At 34.5% G+C, this 12,832-nt stretch overlaps 1 protein-coding gene across 1 annotated transcript; it reads right to left on the bottom strand.

Moving 5' to 3' along the window:
• Positions 1-5,341: 5,341 nt before the first annotated feature.
• Positions 5,342-11,320, bottom strand: LOC149485537 (protein CNPPD1). Its single transcript, XM_089698791.1, has 5 exons — positions 11,115-11,320; positions 10,582-10,678; positions 10,121-10,326; positions 6,772-6,900; positions 5,342-6,389 (listed from the first exon to the last, which is right to left on the bottom strand). Exons 1-5 carry the CDS (start codon positions 11,163-11,165, stop codon positions 5,652-5,654), a joined length of 1,221 nt encoding a protein of 406 aa, XP_089554917.1. The 5' UTR covers positions 11,166-11,320; the 3' UTR covers positions 5,342-5,651.
• Between the last annotated feature and the right edge of the window lie 1,512 nt (positions 11,321-12,832).

Below are 12,832 nucleotides of genomic sequence, written 5' to 3'. Positions count from 1 at the left end.
ATCTGAGGAAAATTCGTATAAGTCAGGAAAATTTTTCCAAGTCCGGAAAATTTCCATACGCCAGGAAAAATTCTATACGTCGGGAAAATTTATACAGATGAGGAAAATTCGTATAAGTCAGGAAAATTTTTCTAAGTCCGGAAAATTTCCATACGCCAGGAAAATTTCTATACGCCAGGAAAATTTCTTTAAGTAGGGAAAATTTAAACAGATGAGGAAAATTCGTATAAGTCAGGAAAATTTTTCTAAGTCCGGAAAATTTCCATACGCCAGGAAAATTTCTATACGCCAGGAAAATTTCTTTAAGTAGGGAAAATTTAAACAGATGAGGAAAATTCGTATAAGTCAGGAAAATTTTTCTAAGTCCGGAAAATTTCCATACGCCAGGAAAATTTCTATACGTCAGGAAAATTTCTATACGTCAGGAAAATTTATATAAGCCAGGAAAATTTCTATACGTCAGGAAATATTTCTATAAGGTGGCAAAGGATAGGTTAGGTTAGGTTAGGTTAGGTTAGGTTAGGTTAGGATAGGTTAGGTTAGGTTAGGTTAGGTTAGGTTAGGAAAATTTTTGTAAGTCCGGAAAATTCCCATACGCCAGGAAAATTTCTATACGTCCGGAAAATTTATATAAGCCAGGAAAATTTCTATACGTCAGGAAAAATTTCTATAAGGTGGAAAAGGATAGGTTAGGTTAGGAAAATTTTTCTAAGTCTGGAAAATTTCCATACGCCAGGAAAATTTCTATACGTCAGGAAAATTTATATAAGCCAGGAAAATTTCTATACGTCAGGAAAAATTTCTAAAAGGTGGAAAAGGATAGGTTAGGTTAGGAAAATTTTTCTAAGTCCGGAAAATTTCCATACGCCAGGAAAATTTCTATACGTCCGGAAAATTTATATAAGCCAGGAAAATTTCTATACGTCAGGAAAAATTTCTATAAGGTGGAAAAGGATAGGATAGGTTAGGTTAGGTTAGGTTAGGTTAGGTTAGGTTAGGAAAATTTTTCTAAGTCCGGAAAATTTCCATAAGCCAGGAAAATTTCTATACGTCAGGAAAATTTATATAAGCCAGGAAAATTTCTATACGTCAGGAAATATTTCTATAAGGTGGCAAAGGATAGGTTAGGTTAGGTTAGGTTAGGTTAGGTTAGGATAGGTTAGGTTAGGTTAGGTTAGGTTAGGTTAGGAAAATTTTTGTAAGTCCGGAAAATTCCCATACGCCAGGAAAATTTCTATACGTCCGGAAAATTTATATAAGCCAGGAAAATTTCTATACGTCAGGAAAAATTTCTATAAGGTGGAAAAGGATAGGTTAGGTTAGGTTAGGAAAATTTTTCTAAGTCTGGAAAATTTCCATACGCCAGGAAAATTTCTATACGTCCGGAAAATTTATATAAGCCAGGAAAATTTCTATACGTCAGGAAAAATTTCTATAAGGTGGAAAAGGATAGGTTAGGTTAGGAAAATTTTTCTAAGTCTGGAAAATTTCCATACGCCAGGAAAATTTCTATACGTCAGGAAAATTTATATAAGCCAGGAAAATTTCTATACGTCAGGAAAAATTTCTAAAAGGTGGAAAAGGATAGGTCAGGTTAGGAAAATTTTTCTAAGTCCGGAAAATTTCCATACGCCAGGAAAATTTCTATACGTCCGGAAAATTTATATAAGCCAGGAAAATTTCTATACGTCAGGAAAAATTTCTATAAGGTGGAAAAGGATAGGTTAGGTTAGGTTAAGTTAGGTTAGGTTAGGTTAGGTTAGGTTAGGTTAGGTTAAATCTGTGTTAAAATCTCTGTGTGAAAATCTCTGTGTGAAAATCTCTGTGTGAAAATCTCTGTGTGAAAATCTCTGTGTGAAAATCTCTGTGTGAAAATCTCTGTGTGAAAATCTCTGTGTGAAAATCTCTGTGTGAAAATCTCTGTGTGAAAATCTCTGTGTGAAAATCTCTGTGTGAAAATCTCTGTGTGAAAATCTCTGTGTGAAAATCTCTGTGTGAAAATCTCTGTGTGAAAATCTCTGTGTGAAAATCTCTGTGTGAAAATCTCTGTGTGAAAATCTCTGTGTGAAAATCTCTGTGTGAAAATCTCTGTGTGAAAATCTCTGTGTGAAAATCTCTGTGTGAAAATCTCTGTGTGAAAATCTCTGTGTGAAAATCTCTGTGTGAAAATCTCTGTGTGAAAATCTCTGTGTGAAAATCTCTGTGTGAAAATCTCTGTGTGAAAATCTGTGCCTGTCGCTCGCGACTGCGCTCGCGACAGGCACAGATTTTCAATAAGTGACATTTGGCTTACAGTTGTGCGTAGCAGAGAGTTATATTACGTGATGGTCATATTTTACTAAACTATATGCTTATTTATAATGTCCAAACTCAAGTAGGTATACAGGGTGTAATCGTTAAGTGTGCACAGGCGATTATTCCGTAACTATTACAGATATCAAAAAACTTTAAACTGATATCGAAAGTACTTAACCTAATGAGTAAAATGGCCATAATAAATTTTTAAAAATAATACGAGAAATATCTAAAAAATTAACTTTAAACCCTCCCATACATTTAGTATGAGATATGAATATCCCATGTACATGGGTTGATCTAAAAGTAATGATAATCAATATTAAACAAGGTCATTACAGTTAAAATAATTATGTATTTCTCTAGATAGTCTTCTTACTAGATAATATACTTCGATATTTTTTTTTCTTAACTTAGAAAAAAAAAAAACTTTAACTTCATCTACAAAAACCCCTCAAAATCGGCCATCACTTCGCTGTCGTCTTAAAATTTTTTGTATCGACGGTGTTTCTTGTGCCGAGGTAAGAGATAGAATTAACTAGGAGCTAGATCTTACAAACAGGGTGGGTGTTCAAGCATTTTCAATGCCGATTTTTGATTGGCAGCCATCGCAACTGACGCTTTGTGATCTGGTGCGTTGTCTTGGTGAACCAACATTCAAGACTGAAGTTTGCCATGTCTCTTTTTCTTACTTACCTACCCGCAATCTTTTAATTTGGTCTATGTAGTAAGAGCCCTGTGTAGTAGTGGCTACCTTCTTAAAATATTCCACATTTCTTCAGCGTCCCAAAAAACAACGGCTTTAATCTATCCCACTAATTTTCACTTTGAAAATCTTCACCGTCACTTTGGAAGCTCGCATCCAGGCCATTGATTGTTTCTTGGTTTCAGCATAAACATGGTGAACCCAGGTAACGCCCATGGTCACAAATCGTGACAAAAAATTATCCTGATCTCATTAAAAATTTAGAAATTCACCCTCTAAATGTCGAATCGTTGTTTCTTCTTTTCGTCGGGAAACATTCTGGCTCGCACTGTTCACATTAAAATTAATGTTAATACTTGGAAACGTGGCCTGTAGATATAATTTTTTTGTGATAACTTAGTGATTACATGAGCAAGCATAAAACATTTATTTTATATTTTTATGTGCACAGGAAATACCCAATTATCATTACTTTTGGATCAACCTATACATTTAATATGAAAGATTTTAGCTTTTTTTTTGTTTTTTTGGTTTTCTGCTTTAATTACTTCGCAAATTTGGAGGGAAGTTCATTTAGAAACTGTAAATAGACCTCCTCATTGTATTGCACAATAAGGACGTCACTTCGAAAATCTACTATGAATACAAAATGTATGGGAAATAAATTGTATGGGAGCGTTTAATGTAACATTTTTGGTTATTTCTCGTTTTATTTTTAAAAATTTATTATGGCCATTTTACTCATTAGGTTAAGTACTTTCGATATCAGTTTAAAGTTTTTTGATATCTGCAATAGTTACGGAATAATCGCTTGTGCACACTTAACGATTACACCCTGTATATATGAATTCATTCAGAATCAGAAGTATCGTGAAAGGCTGCTTATGGCCTTTCACGATGGCCAGATGCGCTATGAAATATCATGTAGCTGTAGGAACGCTTGCAATGATTTTTTTAAAGTATAGATCTGTCACCTGGGCACGTTTTTTTATGTGATTTTATTTTTTTACGGGCCCTTGAAGTGGTGAACATAGTGGGTAATTTTATCTTTCTTGGCATTTAATTCTTTTTTTTATTCCATTCGAAGATCTAACGATAGTAAATGTTACCATACTGAATTGGCCTATCTTTCAGCTTAGCAAACAAAAAAAAATCAAGCATCTAGCGCAACAACTGACGTCACCATGAGTGAAAATATCATCGTACTCGGCGATAGGTGAAAAATTGAAAAAAACGTCATAACTCCGAAAATACGAAAAATCGTATAACATACATGGGGGTGATTCGGATAGCCCTCTAGGTCCTCTACCTCCCAGCTTCCGTTCATCACTACTTTTTGGGACACCCTGTATAATATATTCTCCTAATTATAAATACAGGGTGTCCCACTATCGGTGTACTAAGAAGTAAGAACGACGGGACTTGTAGTCTTACACTGACAAAATTTTCCTCAAAATTCATATTTTCTTCTCTAGCTTCACGCAGCCGGCATATAACGCTTCGCTGGCGGATGGCGGAAGTCGCGGGTTCGAATCCCGCCTAGTGACTGAATTTTTTCGATTCTTCAAAAAATTATATGCATAGAAATCTAAATAACAAGACACTAGAAGTCGTAAGCGTGCGTGACCTTGTCGCCACTCAGGTGATTTGCACATCACCAGTGCATTCGTCACTGTTCAGTTGCTCTGGAGACGTATGAGTGTATACATGGTGTGTTTCAGCAATTCCCATTGCGGAAATTCTTCCACGAGTTGTAATTATACTTATAAAGGAATAATATTTCATCGGAAAATATTTTTTTTTAGAAATAATGCCGTTTTTCCTTAAAATTATAGAAAATTTACAAGTATTACGAGTGTCACCATAGTAATCGAAATAACAATGAATGACACAGTCGACCATTCTTATTATCACGTTTGTTCGTATTGGAGCAAAAAGTCTCATATACTTAGGGATGTTATTCTAAAATAAACCGTAAATTCGTGCGTTAGGATACATATTCAAAAGCTTAATTTAATAGTTAAGTTAGTTTTCACTAAAATCAAGCTGTCCAATAAAAGGCATAGTTTACTTGTGTGTACTGTTTAGCTTTCGGTTTGAATGTGTTGATTTTGCGACAGCGGTTTTCATACGAATTATGACAATAAAGCACTTCTATGTGTCTTGTTATTTAGATTTCTATGATTATATGATATTATTTATCAAACACATCCCCAGTTAAAGAAGCATATCACATCTCTAATTGAAAAGAACCCTTTTATTTATTCTAGCCTTCTTCTTATTTAGCCTGTTAGCCATTTTAGTTAGTTAGGTTGTAAATGTTTAAATAAAATACCGACATAGGGTTTTAAAATTTATTATATGAAAACATATTATGATGATGTAAAAATATAATACATAGAAAAGTTAGCGCTATTATTCATTTTATTACAAAGATCGAAGTCACTAATAAAATTAGGACAGTGTTCTATTTAATTGTTCTGGTATACAACTTCTCGACAAGATTACGACAAAATGTTTTTAATAAGAATTTTGTTACACGTCGTTATTTATAAAACTTTAGTGGAAACATTTATCCAATTTTTTTTTTAATTTTTCACTGCAAGATAAAATAGAGAGGATACTTTGAGCATCAACTACGACACAATATTTACCGATCCGACACGGAAGCGGCGAATATACTTAATTTACTAAAATTGAGCCTCTGTTGAATGCAATGCTGTCTGTCCGTCATCCGCATAAAACCATTGCAACGGTCATTCGTTTTATCGCTTTCAAGTCTATTCTTTATAAAATCTGTATATTCATTGATCTTTTCCAACCATCTCTGCATCGGATTGATTAGTGAACTCTGATACAACCAATTCAGAACGGACGTCTTCGACCACCAGGACTCGAACAGTTTCAAATCATCCGCTCGGGCGCCATTGTACCAAGTTTTCTTATCTTGCAAGTTGTCCTGATATTTCTGCCATTTCTCGCAGCACTTCAGGGCGTCTATATTGATGGAGTCTTCGGGGATGAAGTCTGCGTTGAGATCGATGGTCGTGTTGGTGAGGAGTTGCGGCTGAGTGTGTGTGCTGGTGTCGAGGGCGGTGGAGAGCGCGGCGCGGGCGGCGACGTACTGCAGCGTGGGGAGCCAGGCGTGCGACACAACCAGCGTGGACGTGACGAGCGTCATGAAGCCGGTGACGTAGCTCAGCGTGAGCGCGAAGCACGCCGCCGACACCGAGCGGAGCAGCTCGCGGAGCAGCGCACTGTCGTAGCTGGCCACCAGGTCCGAGTACGTGAAGTAGCCGCGAAGGTGACCCTGTTTCATGGCCACCTGCCGCTCCAGCCACGATAGGCCCGATTCGAATGACTTTTCACTGATATACACATTCCAATCCTGGAAATTATAAAAAAATAAATGATTAAATTTTTTTGATTTTTTAAAAATGATGTAACTACATGAAACAATTGGAATTATTGCAGTCTGGTGTCATTAACATACACACTCAATATTTTCGAAAAAAAAATAGACAACAGATAATTTCTGTTGTAGCGATTCTGAGTCTAGTTGTTTGTAGTATATCAAAAGTATGAATAAATAAAAATTTCAAAATTATTTTTTTTATGATAATCTACAACCACTGATATAAATAAATAGCGAAAGATAGTCATATGCTTTGAATACGAATTTCGAATAAATCACAGTTATACACATTGTAGATGTATGAAATTGGTACATATAGATTGTAGATTAAAAAAGAAATAATTCGATAACTTACAATAGCGTTCAGGAATTCTGCTTCAAGTTTCTTCAGCTGCTGCAGGTCCAGGCCACCCGAAGCCGCCCACTCCGAACATATCACTTCATCTTCCTCACCATCGTCTTGGAGAAACTTATTGCTTACCATCTGGAATATTAATAATCAATATAATTCGTAATTTCATCAAAATCTTCTTTAAATTAAATTAGAATTTATTATGGGTACACATGTGTTTCATTTCTCATTGTTATTCTGCTATTTTAAAGTTATTGTACTGTGTAAATACAAAATTGATTATGAAAGTATTAATTATTGTTGCATTTCTGTGTTTATTTTTCTATTTATTCATATAACATAACAATATGACTCAAAAACTATTAATCCGTCAGTCCTCGGATCACAGACACAATAGAAAATCTATTGTGTCTCGGCCCGATCGGGCCGCTCGGTGGTCAATGGGTTAACAGTTAAGGCTGCAGTCTAGCAAAATTGCGTTTTCAACAAGTTATTTGACAATTTTTTCCCGGCTAATGAAATGATAAACTGAATTTTTTTTTCTTGTTTATCAATTAGTGTTATATACGCAATGCGCGTGAATTTTTTCACATTTATAAAGTTACTTTATGTTACCTTAATCAGGCCTTAAAGATAAGTCTATTTCCCCCAAAGACATTTCGAGCTAAGTTTGTGCACTCACTACGTTGCAACCGATTACAATTTACAAAATCTGATCAGCGCATTATTATCCTTATATAGTCGTTATTAAAAACTGCTGAACACAATTGCCGAAAAACTTATGATTTTCTTAATTAGAACGTTATAAATTCATTAAATTTCCCATTTTTTGCCTTACAAAATCTATTGATAAATACTGCTAAAAGTTATTTTTTCCATTAATTTATTCGAGTTGGTTGAAGACCAATGAGTATTAATCCTTTAAAAAAATTTTTTTTTGAATTTTGATAATTCCTTAAATATTAAAAAAATATTTAAAATAATTAGGAAAAATCCTAGCGAATTTCTTTAGTCGCGCTCCTTGGGCCGGAGCGTTCTGACGTGTGCTCTACGCTCGATTTTCCTTCATACCGAAGTGAAAGTTGCTCTACTTCATTAAATTTAATATTTTTGTTAATTGATTATTTTTATCTTAGTTTTGTGCAAATATTCGTATTTTTAAACATTTGATTTCGATATGGAAAATAAACGAAAAAAATACGCGTGTAACTACTAGAAAAAAAATTATCTTCGAACATAAAGTTAATGAAACCAAATAGATTGCAAAGGTGATTGGCAACAATTTCTTTATTTTACGGGGTGTCAGTAAAGGGATGTATATTTCTTTAAAACTAAAGTAAGCTCATAAATTTTCTTTATAAATTTTCTAATATAATTTTTTTGAAGTTCCAAAAATGTTTATTTTTCGTTTGAGAAATACGAAATATAATATAAACTTGTATTGAGAACTTGAACTTCCCAAGTTCATCCGGGGAAATCCCCATACGGGGAAAATGATTTGTTTACTCCAAAATTGATCCGAGGTGTTTTAATTTTTTCTTCTAGTCATTTTCAACGTAGCGGCATGTTGTTTGATTATTAATTTTGTAACTTAAATACAGGATGTTGGTTTTATATTCTGATCTTACAGACGCGCTGACAAATTTAGTCCGCCATTTCTAGTTTAGTCTACCAACTCTAAGTACCAATATTAAAACGAATGGATTATCATCACATCATCAAAATTCAGATGTAATGGAAGATCACAATAACATAGAAAATTCAGTGGGTGTTGAGAACTAAACAAACAGAAGTAACAGAGACGCGAAGAATAAAAAAAGAGGACGAAAACGATAATTCGTTGATGCTTTCCCTTTTCGACGTATTGTTAGGGTACATCACCAATCTGCAAAAAACAAAACTGATGATTCCCAATTGCTGATTAAAAATGAAAAACAAATAATCGACAACAGTGGTGAAAATTTGCTGATCACAATGAAACATCCTTCAGTGGTAGCAGATTTATTCATTTCAAATGTATCGGTGAACAGCGTAAAGGAGAGGAGGACAGGAAAACATTATGAATGTGGATGGTGGATTGTATACAGGTTGTAATCGATAAGTATGTGCAGGCGATTATGACGTTATTATTGCAGGTATCAAAAAACTTAAAACTGATATCGAAATTACTTTACCTAATGAGCAAAATGACAATAATAACTTTTTAAAAGTATAACGAGAAATATCTAAAAAATTTACTTTATACACTCCCATATCAAAAAGGGAAAATGGGACTAGTAGAAGTTAAATGTCTAATTCCGGCAAAAGACATGAATGCGGAAGATGCGGTTAAAAAAATTAAATATTTGAAATACAATGCAAAAAATAACACTTTTGTCATAGATAAGAATCATGACTATTTTTTCTAAATTCAGGGACAACTAAACGTTGCAGAAGCAGAAGTCTGCTTATTTGCTGTTTGGACTGGAGTGAATCATTCGTTAAAAATAGAATATATAAAAAGTATGTAACGTTTAGGCAAAATAAAATGATGGACCATTATCAAGATTTTACATAAATTGCCTACTGTCAGAATTGATTGATTCGAGACTTCAGCATTCGATGCCCATCAAGGACCCATCCTATATCATTCAAGCGATTGAAAAAAAAGAGATAAATCCAGTGCAACCGATAAAGCATCAGAATGCTAGCAAAAGATTTATTAGGTTTATCAATATAAATCTATATATTACACATAATATAATAAATCTGTAGAAGACGCGAAGACTGACATCCGCGCGGACGGAGTCGCGGGCGGAAGCTAGTCAGATATAAATATCTTTTATTTTCATTTAACACAAACATTACATTTTTTTTATTATATACAAAATTTGTTTATCCGTTTTATTAGTTAAACTGAACAACTTTCACTAAGAAACTTAGGTCGAAAAAAATGTATAGAGTTCTGCATTTTGTATGGAAAGCTTATTTTTTTTTATATTTCGTCCAAATTTCTTTGTAAAAGTTGATCAGTTATATAAACATGAAGTTGAAGATATCAATAGAAAGTATTTGCAAATTTTGTGTACTGATAAAAAAAAATCACCCGGTGTAATTTTCACGAAAATTGTTTCAAATTGTCATTTTTGGTACTTATTACGAATATTAAATTATGCATACGAATGATTTAATTTTTAAAAATTAAGTGGAGCAACTTTCCCTTAGTACATTTGTATTATTTACATATAGGATGACAGGATGCATTTGTTTGCACTACTAGACCAAGCCCTTAAAAATTAAAATGTTTTGGATGAGATAATATTGTTTAGGTGTGAGTATATAAATTTTACATTCAAGCAATAGTTAATCATACCAATGAGACAAGGAAGAGATCAGCAGGGGGTGTAGCGGCGAGGTAGTTGGGGTTGCAGCGTTTCAGCCGCTCGAGATAGAGGATGGCGAGCACGAGCGCGCACGGCGACACGCAGGCCGAGCGCGCGATGGCGGCGGCGCGGTCCGCGTGCAGGCGCCGCACCGAGCGCCCACGCTGCGCCATTGACCATACCTCACATGATATCTCTGAAACCATAGCACACTGTCAAATATTCATTACTTTTGTTTCATTTAAGTTCTATTTAATAGATCAATAATTATATGATAGCTAGTGCCATTCATTCTCTTGTTGTGTTGCTGTTATATATTGTCTAATTGCCAAACATGAAAATATATTTGTAACTCGTGCTGCGTCGCAACTTGCAAGCTATGTGGTTTATACAAATATAATATATCTACCTACCTAATATTTATGTTGTCGGAATTATTATAAGTACACACCAGTAACTGGCAGGCTCAAGCAGGGCAGAGTCGGCAATTGTCCATAATATAAAGTTTTCGATATTCTCTTTAAGAATTCCCTGTGATCACCCATACTCTGAAAATAGTATATAAATTATTATTTTGTACACATATATCTAACTATGTAAGACATTCAATAAGTTAGAATGCCACTGAAAGATTTAAGCAGCGCCTTCATATTAAATAATTAAATTATATACATCATATTTATTGACTTATACCCATAAATGCAATCTTACATGATAACGTTTAGGTCACGAATGTACTCTACGTGACTTTGAATACCACATGTTAAATAACAAAAAACGTTGCACTCAGTATTATTTACCTTTCTAAAAATGTATAGCTTTCAAATTAATATGAGAAGGGATTAAGTTACTAAAGAAAACTTTCACATGAAACTTGATAAACTTGTACGGGACTACGGGAAAAGGGATCCTACAATATTGGGATCCAAACATTTTTTTTTATATCGGTCACCCGCCACGACGTACTTGACCTCTATTTATTACCTTGATCTTGGCTCTTGTGCCTTCTTTTCTTCTCTTCGATACACTGGACATTTTATAATGCTTTAGAAACTTGTTACATGTATTTAACTATTTTACAGGGAATTTGTTATCAGATTTCACAAATCAAAATCCAGAAATGTCAAATGAGTCACGTAGAAACTCGAAACTTGACGAGGCGAAGCGGACCGAGAAGTGAAGCGTCAAAACTCAAAGCGTCAAAGCTTTAAAATTTAGTCTGTGGCTTAGTCTCAAGCTTAGAGTATATATTACAGTCTCTAGGTCTCTGAGATTACAGTAGTTTATAGCGAGTGTATTGCACAAATTCCTCAGTGCGCATCGTAGGCAGATGAGCTATAGATAATATTTGTATACGTAGTATATTATTATTATAGTCTGTAATAAAAGTCTAAACAGACGTTCGAATTTGGTACGGACCGCACCGTGACCTTGGTGCGCTCTGGACCATATTCGATCATGTGTACAGTGGTCCGCCGGACATAATAAAAAAATAAAATAAATAAAAATCTTTATTTACCAAAAAAGCAGTACATTACAGTTTTATAGGAGATCCAAACTAGGCTGTTGCCTGTGTCTTGGATCTAAGAAGTGTTATACAGGTCTCTAAAAAGTCTAAAGTTTAGTTACATTAAAATAGAAATATTATTTATTTAACAAAAAGTGTGATTGTGTATAAGAGGGTCGTGTGTGATTGTGTATATGAGAGTCGTGTGTGATGTGTGTGTGAGTGTGTTTGTGATTGTGTGTATGTGTGGTTGAGTGTGAGTTTATACTTCTGTGTGTGTATTTGTACTATCAATGCTTTATATTTTGTTCCAAAAACGGACGAGAAGAAAATTTATTAATTGCTTTGTTTTCATTCTTACGTTTAAACCAGGTCTTCTGTGTCGCTATACGTTAATTCGTGAAGCCAGGATTTCATTATCTTGTTGCATTTGTGCAAGTTACAATTCTTCAGTGATTTAGTTTTGCAGACATTATTGTAAGTGTGGATGAGTGAGTAAGATGGACTTCGTCTAGCTATTTTTGAGTTGTATGCAGGAAGTGGGATACGATATTTTCTTTTCCTTAGTAGTTCCTCGTAATCGGGGCGTGAAGCAACAGATTTGTGGGTAATATTATAAAATTATTATTATTATTAACGGTACGGTCGGTTCCATGGTTTTTTTCTCCGAACTTGGTGCGGACCGTACCAAATTCGCGCGTGTGGACGGGCGATCGCACCGGACAGCGCTTTAGCCATAGACTATATACTTATTACAGCTTTAGTCACAGTTCTACCGCCAAACAAAACGGACGTCGGTCGATCGTTATCAATGGCGATGGCGTCGGATGTCGTGGCTATTACTGAAAAAAGATTAATAATATAAATTTTAGAACTCTACAAAGATTTATGATATGACTGCTTATGTCTGAATGAATCCCTGTCTTTTAAATATAATTTTGCCCATTCTTTTCTCTTCATTTTCTTCTTTTCAATGGTTGTAACTTGTACTTGTACTTGTACCAAAAGAAGCCTTGAACTGAGGTCTACATGTGAAAAAAGTCAAACCGAATTCTTTGAAAATCTATATCTCGTAATAACTTCGTGGCTAGAATGTGGTATTTTTGTCACATGTAGAACTCAGTTCAAGGTTTCTTTTGGTACTAAACAGAGCTTCTACTAACGCCTGCATATAATATAAAAAAATAAAAACGAA

The sequence above is a fragment of the Colias philodice genome, chromosome 9, assembly GCF_061535455.1.
Source record: "Colias philodice isolate Cphi_HAF_F1 chromosome 9, ilColPhil1 Martin Lab GWU primary, whole genome shotgun sequence".
In the NCBI taxonomy this organism is placed as follows: domain Eukaryota; kingdom Metazoa; phylum Arthropoda; class Insecta; order Lepidoptera; family Pieridae; genus Colias; species Colias philodice.
The sequence above is the reverse complement of the archived record's forward strand: the minus strand, read 5'-3'. Positions and strand labels throughout refer to the sequence as shown.

Excerpts from the sequence above, each read along its gene's own strand:
- LOC149485537 (XM_089698791.1), bottom strand. The coding sequence starts at position 11,165 with ATGTCCAGTGTATCGAAGAGAAGAAAAGAAGGCACAAGAGCCAAGATC. Across the intron at positions 6,901-10,120 it reads ATCTCTTCCTTGTCTCATTG|ATGGTAAGCAATAAGTTTCT; the intron begins GTATGATTAACT and ends TTAATATTCCAG. Across the intron at positions 6,390-6,771 it reads CAGAATTCCTGAACGCTATT|GATTGGAATGTGTATATCAG; the intron begins GTAAGTTATCGA and ends TATAATTTCCAG.